The sequence below is a fragment of the Prionailurus bengalensis genome, chromosome B1 (assembly GCF_016509475.1).
Source record: "Prionailurus bengalensis isolate Pbe53 chromosome B1, Fcat_Pben_1.1_paternal_pri, whole genome shotgun sequence".
Lineage (NCBI taxonomy): Eukaryota > Metazoa > Chordata > Mammalia > Carnivora > Felidae > Prionailurus > Prionailurus bengalensis.
Genome location: NC_057344.1, coordinates 200,990,189 through 201,014,299, shown reverse-complemented (window position 1 = coordinate 201,014,299; position 24,111 = coordinate 200,990,189). Strand labels below are relative to the sequence as shown.

The following is a 24,111-nucleotide window of genomic DNA, read 5'->3' as shown; positions in this document are numbered from 1 at the left end:
GGAGGGAGGCAGGGGTTCTGAAATGAAGGGACAGGAGTGAGGTAAGGCACAGAAATAGAACAAACAGAACACTGCTGTGTGGACCAGCATCCTCTCTGGAGCTGATGGTTTAGGCACTCTGGCCCCTTCTTTTGGCCAGAGTTATTTCACAAGTAGAACCAGCAGCTTCAAGTCTGCCTTCTTCTGTGGAGCGTCATACATCAAATACTGTGACCGTGAGTACCGGACCCTACAGCACTAACTAAATGAAGTACGGGTCATGTGTGCCCCTGGCAACCTACCATCAGATTCATTGTGAACCAAGGTGGCTGAATCAAGGAAGAAGGACCTTTTTCTGGGCATCCCCCCATCCACCTAGAGCCTGTGGAGTTGGGATTCTACTCTACTTCTGGGAGACACCAAAGCCTGCATTCTTCCAACTACACCTGCAATGCCCCTCACCCACCAACATTCATCATCCATTCTCCACCCACCCAGCAAAATCCATCCATTTTCCACCCACCGATCCATATATTCATCCACTTATTTACTCATCTGCCTATTCACCTACCCCATCCATCCATCCATCCATCCCTCCCCCATCCATCCACCCTTCCATCCATCTGCCCTTCCATCTATTCATCCATCCATCCATCCACCCATCCATCCATCTACTTCCATTATGTCCACCCATCTGTCCCACCCCCAACCCCACCTATTCATCCCTCCTCACCTGTCCACCCTTCACACACTTACTGATTTACCACCCAGCCACCCACCTCCCATATACACACCCAACACCCATCCATCTGCCTCATCCATTGATCATCCCCCATCCACCTACTCTACCTAGTCATCCATCCATTTCATCCATTCACTATACACTGATCTGTCGATCTCCTGATTTACCCCCATTTCCCCATCCACCCCCCCTCCCATCTATCTCCTATTCATCTACTATCCATCCACCCATCACCCGCCTGCCTATCCGTTCATCCATCCACTCCCATATTTCCATTCATCATTGCCACCCACCCATCTGCTCAATACACTTCTACCTACCCACCCACCACCAACCCATGCATCCCCCTACCCTTCCACTAGCACTGTCTGTGGCTCACAGTTGAAGGGGCTGTGGAGCAGGCAGAGAGAAAACAGCGAACATTCACTGTGATGAAGTCTCTGCTGGAAGAAAGTGCCACAGCGTAGCACCAAGGGTCTGGGCTTAGAGCCAGCCTCCATCCCTGGGGCTGCCACTTACGAGCTACGTGACTTTGGGAGGCTGGACTCCCAGGGCTATCGTTCTTCAAGACCCATGCTCTTTCCGTTGACTCCTATGCCGTCCAATCTGGACCTGGAGGGAAGAGAGCGTGGAATGATTTTTCCACGCTCTGAAGGAATTAGAATGGCTCATGTTGCTGAAATAGGAATCCGTGAACTGAGAAAGAGATACGAAACCATATGGTTGTGGCCCTGAAAGCTCACTTCTATGACTAGCCCACAGCCCAGTTTTATCTGTAACGGGAAGAAATGAAAAAGGCTTTTACATATCGTACTAGGCAGAGCTCAAGTCTGCCGATGCAAATTGGCTGGTTATCCCTGCAATGGCAGGAACATTTAATTTTCTCAGCCAACTTATCAAATTAATTGTCAGCTTTGTGGCCAGAATTCCGAGTGACAGACACAAGTTCCCTCAACCACCCCCCTCCCCCGAACTCCACCATTAGATGCTAGAAGGAAGCACTCTAGGATAGCAGACCTTGCCCAAGGAGAGGAGGACACACATTAAAATTCGTAATAAATTGGGCTGGAGGCATTTTTCAAAGGCAAAGTGTCTGAGAAGAGTAAAATAAAATGATTAGCAAAGTAATTTAAAATCAAGCTATATCACACAGGCAGGATGCAGTCGGCTTAATACCCAACATCCATCCAGTACGGGCTTTCCGCAGGTAAGGCCCTGCCTCTGACATGAGAGCCGGGTTTTCGTTTATGCCATCAGCTTCGAGAAAGAAAACCATTTTAAAGCGTTTTCACACCTATTGATATCATCCCACTGGTTCTCCCCATATATGTTTCCTGGACTGTGTAGAAAGGTGGATGGAGAGGCAAAGGGATGTATCGGGAGAGTGCAGGCTTAGGAGTCTCGGCAGAATCAGATCAGAGGCCAAGCTTCGCCATCACTGGCCGAGTGGCCGGGGACTTGCAACTTCTTCAAGTCTCTCTCTCTCTTCATCTGCAGCACAGGGACAGGAGAAGATGAACCACTGTGTGCCATCCGTCTGTCCCATAGCAGCTACTTTATAAAGGGCAGCTATTTAAAAACAAATTTTAATGTTTATTCACATTTGACAGAGAGAGAGAGAGAGAGAGACAGAGCACAAGCAGCGGAGGGAAAGAGAAAGGGAGACAGAATCCAAAGCAGGCTCCAGGCTCTGAGCTGCCAGCACAGAGCCCGATGTGGGGCTCGAACTTACGAGTCGCGAGATCATGACCTGGGCAGAAGTCAGATGCTTAACCGACTGAGCCACCCAGGTGCCCCTAAAGGGCAGCTATTTTTGCGATGATGATCGCATTGTGGAGATACTCTCATTTTGCAGATCAGGAAACTGAGGATCAGGAAGTAAAAGTTAACTGCCTGTCATAGTTCTGATGGAAGTCTCCAAGCATGGAGGCCCCCAGAGATGGTTCTGTAGGCCACGTCCTGGGTGGGGAGGGGGTCAGGGCGGAAGAACTGGAGGAGTGGAGGGTACTGGGATGGGGTACACACGGAATGGCTGAGCGTCAGGACCCAGAAAGTGGGTGAAACAGGACAACGGGCTGAGTAGGACAGAATCCAGGCCCAGGAGTCACGGCGGGGTGCAGAGGGGTCCACAAACCAGGGAAGACCAGGGTGTGGAACCAGAGACCGGAACCAGGTCTTCTGCCTTGTTATGTTGTCTCTCATCCACTGGAAACGGCCGTCTGTGTCTACACAGTACCCGGCACACGGTCAACGTGCCGGGAGGATGGGTGGGCCAAACAAAGGAATAAATGGCCACCCTTCATTAGCAGGGTGCTTGCCCAGAGGTTGGCAGGCTCTGTGTCACCATCAACAAGGGGGAAAGAAGGCCAGTTGTAATTAAATGAAACAACAAGTGTCCTCACGGGACACAAATTGGATTGTCATTTGCAGAACTGGTGAGTCTCAGCCCTTGTGGGCAACAGTTCACCTGAGTTAACATGCATGAAGCTCTTTTTTCTTGTAGCTGAGGGAGTTGGGACAGGTTGTTATGTGTGTGTGTGTGTGTGTGTGTGAATTAAAAGTTATGGCAAAATTATGTTTGACCCAGCACTTAATGGACATGGGCTGATAATTCTGTATATAATGAATTACATTAGCCAGCACTCGTGTAGCGTGCACGGATTACGTAGCAGAGGCCGTTAAGTACTTAACACGTGTGAATTCACTTGTCCTAACAACCACCCTAGGAAGTTGGCATTTACATCCCATTTTTCAGATGAGGACACTGGTGCCCTGGCATGAGGCCCAAGGTCACAAGGCTAGCAGGGATCAGTATTCAGACCTGGTGAGTCTGACTCCAGGACCTGTGCTCTTAGCTGTTATGTATATTGCCTCTCTGTGGTTCCTGAAAACCAGAGTTGAAGTTCCAGGGAAGTTCTGGAAGAGCCCATGCCAAACCGAACAAAGGTTATCGGGTGGGGTTGGGAGGTGGATGTGGAAAGGACGAGAGTCACTGGCGTGCACTCCGCAAGAATCCCTTCTCTGGCATCCCTGGCAGAGTCCACTCTGGGCAGGACCCTGCTGCTCGCCCCGCCTGAGATTTCCCGCACGGGGAAATAGCTCAGACCCTTAGAACCTTCTCCCACCTAGAACCGAGACAAATCTGTATGCCAGCTGCTCTCCTTTGGCCGTTGGTGCGCTCTCTGGAATTCTTCTCTGTCTTCAATTCTTAGGAGCCCCCGGGGCTGACCATCTCCCGTTGTCCCCCCAGATCCACTCAACCCAGCTGGGAGCCTGGGAATCTGCAGCCTAGGAATCTGGTGGGGGTGGTGCGTATCGAAGGCTCCCACGCCCTTGGCTTCAGCGAGCTTAGCCAAGGGGTGGGGGGCTGCAGAGATCAGGAGCAGGGGGAGTCAAGCTGGGGTGTCTGTTCCCCAGGGGCTCCCTGCACCGTCTCCTTGAGCAGCTGGGAACACTGGAAGGTCACTGTTCCGGCTGAGGTGGCCGTGTCCCCTCTTCCCCCTTCTTCCAGTGTCCAGGTGGAAACGCGGTGGCTTCCGTGTAGCCCCAATCCGCCGCACTGTGTGAGCGGTGGGACATACAGAGGGGCCTTTTCAAATAAGTCTCCTGGGAGTATTTCCTCTGGGATTCGGGCTGAAAAAACAGCTTTCCGGTCTCTGCAAGGTGTCTCTTCCTTCGGTAAAAACTCAGCGTAACTGGCTGTTCTCCTTTGAAACCTCGTCACTTCCTGGGAAGACAGCCTTCTCTGCAATTCTTATCTCACACATTCAATAACAGCCTTTGGCCAGAAGCGTTACAATTCTGTTTTATCTGCCGCTGCCTGAAGCAAACGTAGGGTGTGCACCAAGGGTGTGAGATAGCAAAGTGGAGCGGATTGTCTTACTATCCTCCCCCTCTCTCCACCCCTTTGCAAGCAGATCGGCTTGGGGCAAACAGCAGGGACAGCCATCCGTGGGGGTGATGGGGATTGAGATGTATCGGGTGTGCGTTCTCATTCGACACCTCCTCATTTAGTGCCTGCATCCACCTTCTGGAGAAGAACCAACAGCACCCCTGGTGAGGAGAAAGGGCCGTCAAGATATAGCAGCTGGTGGTAGGTCACACGCTTTTCAGACCTGAGCCCAGACTCCGGTGAAGGACCCCGCTCTTCCCGCCTTCCCAGCCCCGTGCTTCTTCCTGCCCGAGCAGATTGCTCTCTGGGTCTAGAGGTGAGGTTGATCTTTTGTGTCTGAGCAGGCTGACGGGAGAGACTTCCTGGGTCCCCACTGGCTTGGGTGCACAAGAAAGGCCTGAGCCAGCAGCCTAGTGGATGGACAGTCACCAAACGTTCTGATCTGCCCGCTTCCAGGCGCCTGGCAGGATCTCGCTTCGGGGCTCCCGGGGCTGGGCGGGCTGTGTGACTCATTCTGGCCAGTGAGTGCGAGTAGAAAGTGCGACCAACAGACTGGAGCAGTGCTGTTGCCAGACCCTCTCAGAGTCTCTTTCCTCTGTCACTGTGATGCTCCAGCGATGCTGCTGCTGGCTGGGTCCTGGGTGAGGAGGATGATGGCGCTGTGGGAGGAGCACCCCCGCCCCCCGCCCCGCCCTGCCATAGACAAACCCTCGTTATGAGCCGCCGAGATGCGGTGTAGGCTCAGAGAGGCGATCTGGAGGTCCAGCCACCGGTCTGTTGGTGAGTAATGGCCTCAGTCTGGTTCTGGGTTGCAGGGAGTTGCCATGGGGAAACCCTGTGGCTCCAGACAGGAATGAACTCTTTGACAGTTGAGGGGCCCGAGGGAGGGGTACTCTTTGGGGCCGCTCACCTCCGTGCCTGGGCCGTCAGCCCCGTCTGTCCGCTCATCTTCCCCACCCCCATCCATGCACGGTCGCCATGCTGCCACCTTCCCAGAGGAAGAGGAGGTCAGATGGGAAGTCAAGGGGGATCACCTGCCCTTTCTTTGTTAATCTGCCCTAGCCCTCAACACGCGCCACTCCCTTCTTCTCTCCTCTGCCGGCCTCAGTTAACTCGGCCCTATCAACCCATTTTCCAAGTGGAGAGCACTGCCTTTGCGTTGCCTTCGCACAACTCGGCCGAGACCGGAGCCGACGCCTTTTCATAGACCTTACCTCCCTCCTCTTAGCTATTGATGGGGTAAGGGCAGGCACTTGACGCAAGCAGCGCCAATCAGAAGCCTCCTCCAGTGGCCAGACTTGATTGGTCCAGGGAATGCCAAGTGGGGCCAATCAGAGCCATTTCCTGGGATTCTTGCGTTTGAGGTCCAGCAAGCTTTCTCCTTGGTGACTTTCCTTGAGCTTCCTCTTTTGTCTGCCTTCCTGGGTCTGGTGGTAGAGGTGGGAGGCTCGAGGTCTCCGCACTGTGTCTGCCACTGTGTGGAAAGAACGGGTTTACCGTAAAAGAAAACGGCCTCGATGTACAGAGAAGCAGGACTCCCTGGAAGGAGGAACGAGGGAGAGTCCCATGTCACCCAAGCCATTTGCTTTTTTCTCTCCAACCCTAGCAGCCACGAGGGCCTCAAGAGAACTCACCATTTATGCTGGTGTCTGTCTTTGTGACCTCCCAGGGCCACAAGTCTTCCAGGGGAAGCAACGGCACATATGTGTATGGTTATTAAATGTATTAAAATATCACTAATTCATTTACATGTCAAACGTCCATACTTCAGAGGTCACTACAATTTTTAGTTTGCACTCTTTGGAAAATAACTTTTCTGAGACTAATAGGCACGCTTAACATTTTGGTTAAAACTTGGGAGGAATCAAGGGTTAATGACCGCCAGGCACGGAGCCTTCACTGGTCCCTGGCAGGTGTGTATGCTCCTCATGGCTCCCTGGTGATGTACCAGCAACTGCGTGAAATATATTCCCTCAAAGTTCCGGAGACCAGACGTCTAACACCAAGGTGTCCGCAGGGGCCTGGGGTAAATCCTTCCTTGTGTCTTCGGGCTTCCAGTGTTTGCCAGCGATCCCTGGCATCCCTCAGATTGTGGCCACTTCTGTCTTCAAATGTCCCTCTCCTTAGAGAGACCTGTCATTGGATATACCTAGTCCAGTTTGACATCATCTTAACTTGATTACTTCTGCAGAGACCCTATTTCCAAATACAGTACTGGGTGGGGGGCGGTCAGTTCATCATATCCCTTTGGGGGACACAAGGCAACCAACAAAAGAGCCATTTCAGGCGGAAAACATGAGGATTTTTCATAAGGATTCTGGGGGTGGCCCAGAGCTAGAGAAAGCGGAGGGCATTAACATTAAGGACCCGCAGAGAAGTTGCCAGTTGCCTCTAAGCACTTATTTCAGACCATCTTACTGTTTGTATTCTGTTTTTATTTATTTATTTATTTATTGTTTTTCTGAATATGCAATTTATTGTCAAATTGGTTTCCATACAATAGCCAGTGCTCATCCCAACAGGTGCCCTCCTCCATTGTATTCTGTTTTTTACATACATTCTGAGTGACACCATTTGTTGGCTTCCCTTGGATATTTTAATTAAAGTTCTGACATTTAAAACAGTTAAAGGTAAGAGTCAGTGGAAAGAATACGAGCTTGAGAAACTCTGGACTATGTGGGATCCCAACTCTGCAAAAACACCGACTGCTGACTTCAGGCACCTGACTCCTTCTCTCTAGATGTCAACATTTACAAATCAAGGTTATGGTGAGGATTGATTTCAGATGAAATGTAACTGTACCAAGCCCAGCGCATGGCATATAACAGGTTTTCAATATATTCACAAAGCGATAGTATTCTTTCATTTAATCGGCTGGCAATGAGATTCTTAGATGGCACAGAAAGTTAGACCAGGATTAAAGCGACAACAGTATTTACTTCAAAACAGACCATTAGATCCCTGTTTCTAATTTTCAAATTCATACACAGCCTCCTTTCACAAAGGACTTAATAAGGCCTATAAATATTCCCATACAAAATGGGCATATTTTACTCTGGAGAACTAATTGCAGGTGAAGGAAGATGGGACTTTAAATAATCGAAGTCCGAGCAGACCAGTGACAGCATGTGCTTCTAAGAGAAACAGGGCTGTATGGACTCAGCTATTTGTGAGGGACCGTGTGTTGCCTCTTGGCCCACTGGAAACCTGCCATGCTGTATTTTCCGGGGTCTTCCACTGGGGGGTGAAGGTGTCAGGATCAGTAGCCCTTAAAATTTTTTTTAAATGTTTATTTATTTTGGAAAGAGAGAGAGAGAAAGAGAGAGAGAGAGAGAGATAGCACAAGTGGGGCAGGGGCAGAGAGAAAAAGGGAGAGAATCCCAAGCAGGCTCCACACCATCAGCACAGAGCCCGACCCGGGGCTTGAACCCACGAACAGTGAAATCATGACCTGAGCCGAGATCAAGAGTCAGACGCTTAATGGACTGCATCACCCCCATGCCCCAGGATCAGTAGCCCTTTTTAAACCAGGCTCCAGTTTCTCTTAAAGGATTTGGCAGAGGGCCCCGCCTCCCGTGTGATTTCCTGATCCAGAGTTTTCATGCAACTATCAGGATTCTGCAATCCAAGCACCTGCCGGGCCCCCTTCAATTGTGGCTGAAATTCCTCCTGCTGTTCCAGGTCGCTGAGCTGATCTTCCCTGACCATCTTCCTGGGCTTTGGAAAGGCGCCACCTTGTTTCACGGAGCAGCGATCCCAGAAAGCCTGGCCTCACCCACCACAGTCGTCTGTGCTCTTCTTCTCTGCCTCAGTGGGCAGTAAAGCCTCAAGACTCTTCTGAGATTCAGAGATGCCACGACAGTCAGAGTTAGGCTTTTATCGGTTTCTCTGACTGTGAAATGGTATGAAAAAAAAATCCCATGAATGGAGCCGTGATGAGAACGGAATGAGCAGCGGGCTGCGGGTGCTCCCGCCCCCCCACGGTTTAGAAAGGAGGTGCTCTCAGCTCTTTGTTGGCTCCCTGTCCTGGCTATGCTCACCTGTAAATGACGTTGGGGCCACACAGACTGGACCAAAGACTAGAGAGAACCAAAATGCACTGGCCTTGATTTTGCAAGGCGGGGTCCTTGAAGTTCGCCTCTTCCTAGCAAAGGGGGTAGAGGACGTGCCTAGTGGTGAAGGTTCCTCCTTCACTGATTAATTCACGAGATGCACATATAACCTTTCCCTGCCTTCCCCATGGGGAGGAGATCAGAGGGGAGTCAAAGTCCTCTGCAAATGGCACAGACCTTGTAAAGTCAAGGCCAGCCCTTGATGCGGAGGCCGAGGGGCAGAGAGGCTGGGACCCGCCCCACCCCACTTGCCCCCCATGCTCACAGCCCCGAGGGCAGCAGGACCAGGGCCTGCCCCGTTCATCCAGTTCCCAAGCCTGAAGTGAATCGTAACTTCACGCTGCTTAACCTCCATTCCCCCAGCAGTTCCAGGCCGCAATAGAGGGTCCCTATCTCACTGCCTGGGGTCTCCAGGGAGCCCCCCCCCCCCCCGGCGAAGATGAGGTCACCAAACTTTAATCATGTTTTGATTATTCACCTGTCAGTGTTCCAGGCCTCCCACCTTTGTCCTCAGCCGAGCCTGCAGTGGCTCGCTGTTGTGTTTTCTCAGGATGGGGAAGCAGGACAGACCGCTGTCACGTTAACTTGTACCATCTTGTACCTGGAACGTGTCCGGATTCACCAACACACGCCATCTACAGAGCTAGTGGAAACTCCTTGTTCCACATTCAATGTGCAGGGCGATGGACCGTTTTGCATTTCGATTTAGTGCTTGGACCCCGGAGCCTGATTACCTCCATGGAACCCCAGCCCTCTTAGTCATGTGCCCTCGACTCACGTTTCGTCTGCCCCTCTTCCCCTGTTACATGGGGGAGTAAAAGTGCCTGGCCCACAGGATGGACATACTGACTGCATCGCATGGAGCAGGTGCCCAATAAAAAGGTGTCGCTACACGCGAGCCGCTGCACCGCCTGGACGCGCTGGAGGCCCACCTCAAAGACGCCGCTTAGGGAAAGTAACCCCTCCCTTCAGGTCCTCAGTCCACCCGAGCGTGAGCCCCACGAGAACAGGGCCTTGCTCCCGGCTATGCCCGCTTGTAGCCAACCCCCGGGAGATGCTGAGTAAACCTCTCCCGGACAGCTGGATGAACACACACGCAGCAGAAAGAGCCCAGGGTCTGGGGTTGGAAGATCAGATTTCAAATCCTTCGTATCCCAGTTCAGAGCTGCAGACGTTGGGAATGCTAATATGCCCCTCAGGAAAAGTGTGGCAAGTAAGGAGTAAGCAGTGACCCCCAACTGGGGGCAACTGGTCTGCTGGGGAACATCGGCCCGTGTCTGGGGTCAGTTTTGGTCATGCTACTGGTGTCTAATGGGCAGAGGCCACCAAAGCTGGCAGGGCAGTCCCCACATCAAACAACTGACGTCAGTAGTCATCAGACGTTGACAGGGCCAAGGCTGGCAAATCTGGAATAAAGGAACATGATCTGAAACCATAAAGTCCTACACCAATGTCACTGACCATCGTTAACAGTATTAATAAGTACCACACATGCAGTAGCCCACATCTTTTAAATACAACATTTTTAGGGCCTCCAGACATGGCTTTAATGTGATTTTTAAAATGCTGATTTCTTTACAAGATGACACAGATAGGCGATTCAGCTCCTGAAACTCCTTTCTCACCAGGGGCTCCTTATTCTGCAAACCTCTGCCAAATGCTACTGAAAAGACCTTCTGGAAAGACTGCGCTCGAATCTCTGGCCAGAAATAAGAGGACAGGACCCACGGCGCCATTTCTCAAGCTAATGGGAGCCTCAGCTGCCCCGGCCTTCGCATACCTGGACCAGTCCCTGAAACAGATGCTCCACCTGGCTCGGCGGCCTCTTGCCAGTTGAGGTCTCAGCTCAGCAATAAAGTTGTGTTTCTAGAATATTAGGCAGTGCTAATTTGAATTTTGCCCTCTCTTTAGAAACAGGCCCAGAGAGGTCAGGCCCAGGGGCATGTCCTCTGCATCCCCATGGTGGCCTGTGCTAGCTATGAGCAGGCAAGGACACAGGGCCCGCTGGATCCACTTTGGTGTCTCAGGGTCCAGGCCGAGATTAGGGCACAACTGTTAAAGGACTGAGTGCGAATCTCCTCCAGGAGCTGGCTGATGCCCCCGGGTGCTGCCTGCTGAGGACAGCTTCCTCATCGTATGGGGGGAGGGGAACTTTTGTCTGCTCAAGAGCTCGTGGTAGCTGACGAAGCACACGTCACACACCAGGCAGCCGTGCAGGGGTGAGGCCTCCGGGAGCGCCCTTAAGCCCGTGAGGGCTCGGAGATGCAGGTCACCAACCCCAGAGCAAGGGAGACAGATGGCTGGGAAGGTCTGCAGTTTTAGATCGGGATTCTTGTGGCCAGCTCAGAACCAACCAGAAGAGGCCCAGTGTGGGCACGCTTGGTCTCTTTTAGCAGAAGTTCTCAAAGTACGGATCGGCATGACACCAAGAACATGTTAAAACGCAGATCGCCAGGCCTATTCTCTCAGCTTCTGGCTCAGAGGGCACTGTATCCGTTCCCTAAGGCAGCTGTAACACATCGCCAGCGTCTGTGGGGAGCTCCTGGTCCAGGCCCCTCCCCTGGCTTCTGGAGGCTGCTGGCGAACTTTGTGCCCTCTCCCTGTGTCTGTGCCTCGTCTTATCAGGACACCAGTCCTATTGGATGATGGGCCCCTTACTCTGACATGACCTCATCTCAGCTGACCACATCTGCAACAACCCTAGGTCCAAATGAGGCCACGTTCTAGGATACTGGGGCTAGAACTCCAACATATCTTTTTGCGGGGTGCAATTCAACACATAACAGGTGTGGCAACCCTACATGCTAATACCCCTACCCCCGACTGAGGGATTTTTAAAAAAAATTTTTTTAATGTTTATTTATTTTTGAGAGAAAGAGCATGAGCAGAGGAGGGGCAGAGAGAGAGGGAGACACAGAAGCAGGCTCCAGGCCCTGAGCTGTCAGCACAGAGCCTGACGCAGGGCTCGAACTCACAAACCATGAGATCAGGACCTGAGCCCAAGTCAGATGCTTCACTGACCCCCCCCCCCCCAACCCGGAGATTCTGATGTGACCACGCGCTCCCTGCTGATTCCCTTTGCAGCCCTCTGCACAGCGGCAGCCTGGCCCAGTGTGCTGTGAGCGGATGGCCTGGTCTGCCGACAAGGAAAGCGACAGCCGCTAGCCGCTGGAGGCTGCAGGGGTCGGTGAGGCCCCAGGGAGTGTGACGGGGAGCCTGGCTCAGCATCTCCGGGTCCCCTACCCAGTCAGGCCACTGGCCACTGGCTGATGTCAGATAGGAAGGTCCTATGTGCCAACATGGCAGGTGCTTTAAACATGGGGTTGCAGAATGGGGTGGGCGACAGGTCCCATTTTTTTCTCTCGGTTTAGAAGGAAGACTCTTGGTTTGAGGCACACCGTGCTCGCGAACGGAGACATTGTACAGATGAGAAACTGCAGCAGAGAGGGTGGCGGTGGATGCAACGTGGTCCCCTTCCCACGTTCATCGTGGAGCAGGGATGCGGCTGGACCCGGAGGGGCCCACGCGGTGCTCAGACAGCATCCTGGGGTACGCAGCCGGGCCCTTCATCTGGATACTTGCACATGGCAGGTGGGAGCTAGCCTGGCAGAGCCTTCGGGGCCTGGGGAGGGAGAGGGTGGGCAGCCCAGGTGAGCAGGGAGGCAGGGATGCAGCCACCCCTGAGGCCAGCCGTCTACTTTCTTGTCTCCTGCTTTTGCACATGCCCATCCGCGCCCCCCCCCCCCCGCCCCGTCTGGAAAACGACTCTGTTCTCTCTCTTTGCTTTGCCAACTCCTGTCAGCCGCGCCAGCCTCCCTTTAAATGCATGACCACAAATCTCTGAGGGGTCTTCTGCATGGCTGGGCGACTTCCCCATCAATTCACTTTTCCCCATGAGAAAGAACATCTTACTGGTCAGAGCCACTATAGGGTGGTGGTTCTGCTAAGAGCAGCCAGATGCGACCCGTAAATAACCCAAGGAGGGGTATCTCATTTTCATGTTCATTTAAAAGGAAATGATCTGGGTTCTTTGGATTCCAGATGAAGCGTCTCCCGGCACACGGGACAGTGCGGCCGCCACGGCTGCCTGTTCGGGTCCGTCACCGCTCAGCCTTTTCACAGGCTCACGTCTGCCATTGGGTGCTCTCTGAGGACACCTCAGTCCATGCTTGAGTGGAGGAAGGGTCCAGAACGAGGCTGCCTGGAGCCCCGGTCCAATGTGCCCGAGCTGGTGTGAGCAGAAGTTCCTGGGGCCAGAGTTCTAGGCCGGGGAAGGGACCCTGAGCCCCGGAGGCGGCGGGACCGTAGGAAAGGGTGGTGAGCTCGGAAAGCACCCACACGTCGGCTGCCACCTTCCCCAGGTTTGACGGACTGTGGTCACAGAGGCCCTTCGCGTCCTGCTGGCAAGAACAGGGGGACCGGACAGACATGGGCCCCCAGTGGCGAGGCCTGCTCTTCTGGCCTGGCGTGCCCGCCTGGGCCGACCTGGGCACCCAGCCTCTAGTCGGAGAGCTGTGGCCGCCTGGGACAAATGTCGGGTTGCTGCTCCTTCGCCCGTCCCAGTGCCCCGTGCAGGATGGGGCCCTGCCCTGCCCAGCGGCCCACTGGCCGGAACCCACGCAATCCTGGATGGAGTCCCTCACCTTCCACCGACACTGTGACGTCCCGGGAGATCAAACTTCTTCACCAGCTGTGTCCCTCCGTTTTGCCTTTCTGTGTACCGTCCTCACTCCTGGGGCCCCATGCCCTTTCCCTCACCCCCGCCTCAGGACTCAGTGGGGCATGGCAGCTTGGGAAGTTTCCCCGATGCCCAGCTGAGCCTGGCACCTGGTGTGAGAGCCGCTGCCTGGGCTGCCCTCTGGCACACATTCCTGCTGCTGTCACCTGCTGGGAGCGAACGTGGCGCCGTCCTGTGATGTCCAGGGCTCAAGCTGGCACTTCCCCACCTGGCTCTCCTGGAGCGTGGGAAGTGCATCCCTTAGGCTCTGCAAGCCCAAGGCCTCGTTCGGTGTCGGTCACATGGAACGGGTCTGCATCCAGTCCCACGTGTGGGGCTTCAGTCTCCACCCCACGAGCCCACTCCTGCCCAAATCCTGCTTTAATCAGTCCCAGTTGGATAAGCTCCTGACAGCATCCTGCTGGGATCGAGCCTGAGCCGTCTGCGTCCTTTGCTGACCGGTCCCAGTCATGCCGCCAGCTCAGAACCCACCCGAGCCCCTCCTAACCTGGTGTCGTCCCGGCTCCCGCCAGCCCGTGATGCCAGAGTCCCCGTCCGGCCCACACCAGCTCACCCCATTGAATAATAACGGTAACGGTAATCTTTGCACGAGGACTCTGACCTTGTCAGGCATCGTATCCACAATCTCATCTAATCTGCCAACAACCACACCGCAAAGGAGGGATTTCCATTTTGTCAGTGCTGACGATGAGGCTCAGTGAGGTGTAGACTTGCCTCAGTTTACTCTGGAGGTGGCGGGCCCGGGGCGATTTCCATCCAGAGCTCGGGCACCGAACCGTCGGAGAGCCTGCGCCCTCCGCACCAGCCTCCCTGTGCGCCAGCTCAGCGCGCTCCCCCCCCCCCCCCCCCACTTCCCGCGAAGACCCCGGGGCCCAGACAGGTGAAGTTGGCGCCCGGCTCGCACGGCGGAGGCGGGATTAGAATTCGGGGCCACCTGCTGCTTCCCTTCCAGCACCGTGGCTGGCTTCGCTGGGCTCCAGGGACCACCGTTCTCCGGGGAGCCCTCGTGCCATCTGGGAGGGCTCTGCCCAGCAGCTGCCGGAGGGGGACTTACTTCTCTCTGTTGAATATGATGAATTCCTTCCGCACGGTCTCCAAGCACTGCTGCAGGTGTCCGTTCTGTCAAAGAGCAGAGAGGTGAGAGTAAATGACGGGGCACCATCCAGGGAGCCACACGACAAAGGCCGTGACGACCAGAGCTTGACCTCAGTGGGGCTGCAGATGCCGGGGGCGGGGCACGAGCGACGTGCCCGGAGGGGCCCTGACTGTATGGGCGGCTGTGCCGAAGGGAACCCGGTCGATGAGGATGTTCGTCTCGACCTCAGTCTGCAGCCATTACATCCAACCTGAAAGTCACGTTAGAATGGCATATGGGTGGAAAATCATGAAGTGGCTTCCTAATCGCTTGAATGTTCATGAGACCTGATGAGGAAGCGGGATGGCGGGCGGAGCAGAGAATCTCAAGAACGTCCTGCCAAGGTGCCCATCCTCTTTGACAACAGATGCCAGACAGCTCTGTGCTCACAGGGGCGCTATTCCTGGTGCCCTAGATGCTGAGCTGTGAGCACAGAGCCCGACGCGGGGCTCGAACCCACCAACCGTGAGGTCAAGACCTGAGCCGAAGTTGGACGCATGACCGACTGAGCCACCCAGGCGCCCGACCTTTCCGTTTTGTGCTATGAAAAGCCACCCAATCGCGGAGGCATCTTAGTGACTGCAAATGGAGGCATCTGGAGAGGCGAAGTGAGTTGCCTCCGTTAGGCTAAACAGCAGCCCCTCCCTCCTTTAGGCTCCCTGGACCCTGCGATTCCTGCCCCCGGGGAATCCGCTCACCAGAGGACAGCTGTCCTTTGTGCCGTCTTTGGACCTGTTCTTTGCCAGCCTCTTCTTCTTTTTGTGAAGTGGCCTGGATTCAAGGATCATTTCTTCAAGTTCAAATGTGGGGTCACAATTCAATCTCCCCTTCTGAGAGCAAGCGGAAAAGCAAACACGGTCTGTCTTGGTTGCACCCACCACTGGATTGTGTTCATTCATTCATTCATTCATTCAATCGATGGTTCATTCAACAAGTAATGGCTAACTACCACCGTGGGGTGCGCCGCTTCCGTTTTATTTCTGGGGAAGAGAAGCGACACCTTCTCGCGGCAGACATGGTTCATTTATCCCCGTGTCTCCTCCCCCGGCCCTGTTAACATCCACACTCCTCCTCAGCCTCCTTCTCACGAAGCTTCGTGTTTTGCCAGGGCCCAGTTCAGTCTCCCAATCTGATGGTATTCACTTATCACACACACATCTTCATGTCAGGACTACCTCTTCTATAAATATAATTTTTAATAATTTAATTTTAAAATGCTATTTCTGGCCCATATCTGCCCAATTCCCCAAGCTGGCTCCCTCCTGCCCCTCCACTGGAGCCAGGCGGGGCTCCGCCCACTTGGGTCAGGAGGAGTTTTGTGCCCCTGACTTCTGGGCCGTGGACCCAAGATCCAGCTGGTGGCTGTCGCTCAGGACACCAGTCCCATCAGGCAATACAGCCTAGTGGTTATATCATCCACAGTCTGGAGGTGCACAGGGACTTCTCCCCAAAAAGCCGCTCGGATTTTAGGCCCAAGTCTTTCCTGGCCTGATTTATCTGCCATCCATTCGTTTGTTCATTCATTCATTCATTCATTCATTCTAATGCAGGCTCTGGATACAGATCCCTGAGGTTAATTTCTCACTGAGTAAATGTGGGTAAGTTCCTCAACATGAGAATACTTCTAGTAAGACCACTCCCCTGTTAGGGAGTCTGTATGAGATAATGCTTGCGAAACTTTAGGCCGGTGCCTGGAACACACAGCACACTGAGTCCTGGTGGATTATGATCACTCGTTCACTTAAGACAATGACACGTTGAGAGCTTCTAGTGCCTTCTAGGGCTACCCATTGCTCTGGAGTGTGTCTCAGGCAGAGGCCAGCCGAGGCAAGTGGGCCCTGCCCTCTGAAGCTCTCGGGGGGACGGCAGAGTCACTGTAATAGAATGATATTAGCGGCCAGCGTAGCTAGGCCTCTGTGTAGTGCAGGACCAGGGAGGCTGCGATTCACTCCAAGTAAGTGGGGGTGGGGGGGTGGGGAGGGGGACTGGCCTGGGGGATGTCCCATCGGAGACAATGCTTAAGTTTTTCTCTCTTCCAGAAGGCAGTTACTGAGACCCTCAAATGAGCCAGTCCCTGGGTTTGATGCTGTCTGGAAGGAGGGACAGGAGACTGCCGGGGGGACAAGGAGAGCAGCCCCTGTCCCCCCAAGAGGAGGAAGCAGTGTGAGCACAGGTTCACAGCTACGAAACAGTGTGGCCAGAGGGGACAACCACAGGCGTCTGGGTGTGGCTGAAGCAGGGTCCTCTGCCTGTGATTCTGTGGAAGTGAGTGTGCATGAGTGTGAGCGTGCATGAGTATGAGATTTGCACGAGTGTGTGCGAGTGTGAGTGTGCATGGGTGCATGTGGGTATGCGCGAGTGTAAACGTGTATGTGAGTAGGTGAGTGTGCACGACCGTGCTTGTGTGCGGCTGGGGACGGGCAGCAGGTGAGGTCTACAAAGGCTGACAGGCGATCGCAGGCATTGGCCCCGAGGGTCACCCGGGCATCCTGCGCCCAGCCTTGGGGACGGCTCACGTGGCAACAGGGAGGCTGTTTGAGGCAATCTGTGCTCCGTATAAAGGACCACGTCAAGATCCCTGGGTTTCATCCACCTGGCCTGAGCATGGCAGAAGGGGACCCCCGAGGATGCTAGCGTATTTCTCTGGCACATCCAGAGCGAACATTCTGAGGGAGCCAACCGAGGGAGCCGAGACCAGAATCCCGGCGGATCTGTTAATAAAATAGCGGTTCCGAGGGCGGTGTGGACCGAGGGCTCGCTGCTCCGAGCCTTTGGAGGCCTCTTGGCATTTACTCCGCCCAAGCGTGGGATGGATCCCTCTCGTCTCCTCATTTTGGGTGAAGCACCCCACTCCCGAGCACACCTGAGGTCACAGACGCGGTAGTGAACCCAAGTCTCCAGCCTGTGCTCCCGGCCGAGACCCCGCACTGTCCCTCCAGGACCCAGCTCTGGGTCACTAAATGTGCCTTTGTAGGTTTATTGGCTTTTTCTTTGCACAAACCCTTAGCCTGCTGGCTGTCAAGGGGGTGGGGGGCAGCTGTCCCCAGGGGATGCCCCGCAACGTCTGGGGATGTTTTTGGTGTCACAGCTGAGGAATGCTACCGGTATCTGTGGATGGAGTCCAGGGATGCACAGGACGGTCCCCACCCCCCCCCCCCAAAGAATCATCTGGCCCTAATGCCCCCAACAGCACAGTTGAGGAGCCCTGCTCTCATCTGCAAGCCCCCCCTGACAACAGGCACCAAGAGTGTTTTCTTTCCAGTCACCTCCTCGAGCCACACACACGGCCTGCGTCCGTAGGCGCTCAGCGGGTACAGGCTGGTGGGGCGGTGGGTGGCCGGATGAATGGCCACACACGGTGGGTGTGACTCCATAAAACAAAGAACACTCCATGCCCACAAAGACCTTCTGCAAGGAGAGAAACCTGGCAGATGAGGTCCAAATCCACACTCAGTCTCACTGCAATGGGAACGTTCCGGCACTCCTGTGGCCACGGCCGGCAGAGGCCTCCCGGACCAGCTTCTGGGTGTTCCTTCAGAGCAGGGCAGGGGACCCTGCAGAGGGACGGCGCGGCACGGGATGAGACCCTCACTCACACTGGGCACAAAGCCGGGTGTCAGCGCCTTCTCGAACACCGCATCCCAGTTCATGTCGGCCAAGTAGGGCGCGCTCTGGACGTCACCAAGGCTGGACAGACGGCTCTCGGGGTCCTTGGTCAGGAGCTGCGGGCAGAAGGCAGAAGTGCTTAAACATGTTTGCTTGAGGTGTGCGCCCCGCTGAGGTTAGCGGGGACTCTGAAGGTAGGAATCCTGGGAAACTGAAGGTGCCTCTGCTTTTTTTTCTTTTTTGAGAGAGAGAGAGAGAGAGAGAGAGAAAGAGAGAGAGAGAGAGAATCTTAAGCAGGCTCCACACTCAGTGCGGAGCCCAACTTGGGGCTCGATCTCTTGACTCTGAGATCATGGCCTGAGCAGAAGTCGTGTCCGACTGAGCCCCCAGGCGCCCTGAAGGTGCTTCTGCTTTTCGTGTGCCATCAACACTGTGCTCTGGGTTGCTCTTGCCGGGAGCGTCACCTACACTCACCTCTTTGAGTGACGGGGAGGAACCGAGAGGTCAGGCTGCTTCCTCACGGTCACCCAGCAAGGGGCTCTTTGGCAGGGACTGGATCTCAACCACCGCGCTGTCCTCGAGGACCCACAGGTGGGAGCTGGAAGTCGGAACTCCACTGCCGGCTTGCCGCCTGCCCCGCCCCGCCCCCTGACGCTGCAGAAATGTCCCAGCTGCGCCCAGCCGGTGGGCTGCGGTCACACCAGTGTGAGGGCACCTGGCAGGGTCCTCTCTGCTGGTCATGGCAGCCTCCTCCTCGGGGCTGCCCCAAACCATGGGTGCAGATTTAAACAGAGCCTCTAGGGGCGCCTGGGTGGCTCAGTCGGTAAGCAATTAATCTGTTGATTTTTGCTCAAGTCGTGATCTCACGGTTGCTGAGATCGAGCCCCAAGTCGGGCTCTGCACTTACAGCACGGGGCCTGTTTGGGATTCTCTCTCTCTCTCTCTCTCCCTATCTCTCTGTCTTTTCCCTGCTTGTGCTCCCTCTGTCTCTCTTTCTTTCTCTTTCTCTCTCTCTTTTCAAAATAAATAAATAGGGGTGCCTGGGTGCCTCAGTCAATTGAGCGTCCGACTTCAGCTCAGGTCACGATCTTGCGGTTTGTGGGTTGGAGCCCCGCATCGGGCTCTGTGCTGACAGCTCGGAGTCTGGAGCCTGCTTCAGATTCTGTGTCTCCCTCTCTCTCTGCCCCTCTCCCATTCACACACTCTCTCTCGAAAATAAATATTTAAAACAAATTTTTAAAAACCCCAAATAAATACATAAACTTTAAACGGATACTCCACTCCAGTGCCGCATGGGAGATCCCCATTCAGGATAGCGGTTCTCCGACCCACCGGATGGGTGCCTGCGCTCACGATGTGGCATTAGTGCTCTACTGACTTGATCAACTCCACCATTGGCATTCTGTTCCCTCTCTCCTTCCAGAATTTGGTGGGATGCCTGCTTCTGCACTAAATGACTTTAGCCCCCAGGACTGGCAGGCTGGGGGCTGTCCCCTTACCTTCTTCAGCAGGGCGACCATGCCTTTGCACCACGTGGAGGAGTAGTGGACACGCTCCACCTTGAACATGTTGAGGATCTCATCAATGGGCGTGGCCGAGTGGATTTCATACGGTCTCTGCAACCAAAGGACCAGAGAGGGAATCAGAGAGGGGGCCAACCGGAAGACGCCGCCCATGTGGTTAAACCTGTATATTTACAAGGGGGTGGTTTATTCTTTCCCTTTACGGAACAGTGGGTGTTCCTCTTTCACGGCAGAGCAGGTGGCCCAGACCCACATGCCAACAGGGATTAGACCTGTAGGGTAGTGCCCGAACCCGGCAAGTAGGTGCTCTGTTATGGCCACAGGAGGTTAAATGACTTGGCGAGGTCACACAGCCACTAAGTGGCAAAGGCAGGATCCGCATCCAACAGCCTAACTCCCGAGTCCCGACTCCAGGCTTGGGGGTGGGGTGGCTCTCATCATCCACTGGACTCCCAGCCTCACCTCCGGTCGAAATCCCTGCCTGCCGGTGGGCCTCACCTCACCTTTCCCTGCGCTGGCTGAACCAGCTGGGAGTGAGCGGGCTGGAATCACCCAGGTCTGGGTCTGGTGGGGTGGATGGATGTGGGGAGGTAGGGCTTCTATCTACCACCCTCCCCCCGCACCACCCCGACAGCGAGGAGGCATAAAACTCTGTTCTCCGACTGGCCAGCTCAGCAGAGCATTAAACCTCCTGACTTGTTTTCCAAACATTGCCCTGGGCAGTTTGTTGCTTCTAAGAACCTCTCAAGACCTGGAACTTGGTTAGTCTTTCTTGAGTGGGACCCTGGGGACATGGCTGGGACAGTGTCTGAACATCAGCTCACTCCCTCTGCCTCGACCCCCACCCACTTCCCTCCCCTTCTTTACCCTCCCCCCAGCTTCATGGGCCAAGATGCTCTGAGGTTTGCATACGGTCAAAGGCTCAGGGCTGGCATCGGCAGTCACTTCGGAGCACGGGTGGTGTAACAACTAGAGAAACCGAGAGCAAGGAGCTCATCGCCGTCCCCGTGAACCTGACTGCTGTGGGATTCCTGTAGGGGTGGGGTCCTTGAAGGTGGGCCCCGGCCGTCCAGCAGACCTCAGAGCCCAGGGACGGGCACGATGAGCCTGTCCGTCCACAAACACTGACTAGAGGCCGGCTGTGGGTCAGAGCCCGTACTGGGCTCACAGGGTGTGGGCTCCCATCCCGTGGAACTTGAATTCCCACGGGGCTGCTGCCACTAGGAGCCGCCAGCCAAGAAGGTGAGGGGGTCCTGAGCCCTGGGTGCATGACCGTTCCCTGGAACGTCTTTATCTTCACCAAACGGGGCTCCCCTGGGGAACACGCCTGCCCACGGGAGCGTGCCTGTGACTTGCGATGTGTCCACCCAGAAGGGCACCTTCTCCGGACTGGCTGCCTCCTCTTTCATCTGCCAATCAAGCTGGGAACTCTCCCTTTTGCCCTGTGACATGTAGATCAAAAGCAAAACCTGGGGCTGCCTAGAAAGGCCGGCTACCTAGATGTGCTAACATTATTTACCGTATGTCTTCAAACACTGTCTTCCAATTTAATGGCAAGTGGAGGATAGTTCCAGTCATGGACGTTTCAGAATTTCCTCCCGAGGCTGCTGCCTGCCTCTGCCTTTGCCCCCATAACGGCTACCATGATTAGAAGTCTCAGGAATGAGCATTAACTGAGAGCGGAGATGTCGGTTTCTGGGCGGTTCAGGATCGCTTCTTCCCATCTTTTTGCCTTTGGAGAAAACCATGCCTCCCACCCTGTCCCAGCCGCACCTGGAAAACCAGCTGCTGGAGGCCGGAGGACCTCAGGCGATGGAGCCCTCCCACCTCCGCATCTTAGGAGTCGGGACACTGAGGCTGCGAGACGCACGGGGACCTTGCCGCGTCCCACAGAGACGCAGGATCTCCTTTGCCGCTCTTTGCTCAATGCCACCAGAGCTCACCTTGCCGAGTGCCCAACCGGAGAGCCAGCCAGCGACAAGCGTGATCCATCTGCCTCACCACCCGACCTCCAAGCCGGTCACTCTCTAGCTCTGTCCTTCTCTCCACTTCTGGAGGGAGCCAGACCAATAATAATGGCAACCCCGACAAGCCACGAGGCCAACACAGCAGTTCAATACGTTCCCAGCTAAGCGCGGAACATCGTGCGCGGAATACGCTCAGCGGCTTTCGGTTCAGCCTTCGTCCGCTCGGACGGCTGTAGAGAAACCCAGCTCCCTCTACAAGGGTATCGACAAATACTCAGATCGATATTCCATCTGCTTGGGGTAAAGAATTCTATGGAAGCTTAGTTCGCAGGCAGCGGCCTTAGGATGTGTTGACTCAGGAAAGCAAGTGGCATTTCTAAGGTAAAGCAATCATGTGAACCACTGGCGAAAGTGATTTTCGCAGCGGGACACCGGACAGACTCGTTATGGAGCGCATGTGTGTCTCCATTCCAGAACCCCCGGTTTACAGAAAACCCCAATTGACTGAGAAGTGGAAGGGGGGGAACAGAATTGTTGCAGACTTGTTATTTGGACAGCCAGAGCTGAGCTGGGCTTTGGGGACCGTCCAATCCAATGTGTGTGTGTGTGTGTGTGTGTGTGTCCCCCACACCTCTTCCCTCCAGATCTCAAACGCGGAACAGATGAAAGCAAAGAACAGGTCCTCGGGCTATGCAACGTCCAAAGCCAGAGACATCAAGTCCCCCTCCTCAGAACTGTTGAACTACCTGTGCTGGGTGCCAGAGGTCCAGGAAACGCGGCCTGAAAACCACGCGAAACCCCCGCTCCTTCCCCTCCCTTAATGGAGACATAAAACCTGGAGAGTGAGGTCACAGAGTCTGTTTCCTTCCAGGTCCTGACTCCTGGCACAGTGCTCTCTCTGCTTTACCAAGGGACAAGACGTCAGCGTTCAACCCCAGGACCACCTCCCTCCTTCCTTCAGGTTCACGTGCCAATAATTCCCCGGTTTTGCGGTCGAGCCTGCCCGTCCCGCGTACCCCAAGTTCTTTAGTTCTGCGCCCCACCCTCTAGGGGAGCTCCACACACCCTCCCTCTTTATTCATCCCCTCTCTGCACCCCCAACCTTCTCTCTCTACCCGGCCGCAGGGAGAAGTGCTGACTGGGGTCAAAGACAAGGTCAGGGAGGTGGTTGGGATGGCACCACGGGTGGGGTTTGGGGGCTCACCGTTTGTCCACATCGAGAGCCCCGCTCCGTGCCATGCAGTGCACGCGGGGCCTCGTTCGGTTCTGGCTACCCCACGGCAGTGGTTCGCAAACAGGACCGATTTAAATTGGCTGATGTTTGGAGATATTTTGGGTTGTCGTGAGGCAGAGGGGAGATTTCTGCCGGCCTCTGGTAGGTGGAGGCCCGGGGTGCTCCTGAACATCCTGCACTGCCCAGGACGGCCCCCACCACAAAGCACTCCCGGCCCCCCGGCGTCCACAGTGCCGAAGTCGAGGAACCCTGTCCCATCATCCGATACATGAGAAGCGGGCTCACCGCCGATCGTTCAGAGACTGCGCGGCGAAGCCGGGAGGTGAGCCCAGCAACGTGTGATTCCGAAGGACACCCTCGCTCAACCGTTGTGCTGACGCGGCCACAGACAGCACCATGATGCCTACAGGGTGAAGCCCAGTGCCTCCGGCTGTTCTCGGGGTCTTTTACGGGCCGTCCTCTGACCGTCCTCACTGCTGGTCAGTCAGCGGCCCTTCCCCATCTATACTCACACTGTTCCCTCCAGCGGCTCCTATGTGACCCGCCTTAAGCGTCTGCTCCCTCACATACTCTCCCACGCTCCTCTGAGCAAGTCCTCAGCACTTTATCTTCATCGACCTGTCTCAGGAGCATATTTATTTGATAATCAGCAAGCTTCCTGGGTGCCAGACGCTGCGTGTGCTCTGCCCACGTTTTCTCACGTCATCCCCGCCGTGACCCTGTGGGTCGGCCTCATAATCCCCATTTGATGAAGGAGGAAGCTGGGACTCAGAGGAGCGAAGTGACCAAGCCGGAATCAGAGCACCGAGGCGCCTACAGTGGGGAAGGGACGCGGACCTCTGCTCACCAGGCCCCTGGGCTTTCCCGCCGGGGCTCACCAACCAGGCAGGACCCAGCCTCCACTCCCCGTGCCCCATCTCCAGCTGTAAAGGGGCTGAGTCAGAGAGGACGCAGGCCTGCTGCTGGCAACGCCCCCCCCGCCCCCGCCCGGGGCAGGAATCGCAGCAAGAAGCAGATAGTTGCTGACATTCATCAGGCACATGCAGGGTAATTTGCATCATCGAAATGACTTAATTCTCAAAGCAACCCTGTTGGGTAGATATTATTAATTTCTTCTTTCCCAGTTGAGACATGAGGATTCTGAGCACCCGATCTGTTTATTGGCTTTGGTTAAGATCACAGA

General features: G+C 55.0%; 1 protein-coding gene across 5 annotated transcripts in view; it reads right to left on the bottom strand.

Annotated features, from left to right (window-relative positions):
• Positions 1 to 24,111, bottom strand: part of STK32B (serine/threonine kinase 32B) — a 397,698-nt gene that overhangs the window by 4,316 nt on the left and 369,271 nt on the right. For 4 of the 5 annotated variants that reach the window (XM_043572987.1, XM_043572989.1, XM_043572991.1 and 1 more), the window contains exons 8-11: positions 19,704 to 19,820; positions 18,195 to 18,320; positions 15,297 to 15,428; positions 14,518 to 14,582 (exon numbers count right to left, since the gene is read on the bottom strand). In XM_043572987.1, coding sequence (XP_043428922.1) covers positions 14,518 to 14,582; positions 15,297 to 15,428; positions 18,195 to 18,320; positions 19,704 to 19,820 — 440 coding nt within the window. Of the gene's footprint in view, positions 1 to 11,687; positions 12,348 to 14,517; positions 14,583 to 15,296; positions 15,429 to 18,194; positions 18,321 to 19,703; positions 19,821 to 24,111 lie in introns of those variants that run through there. The other variant, XM_043572988.1, reaches the window with a different exon arrangement.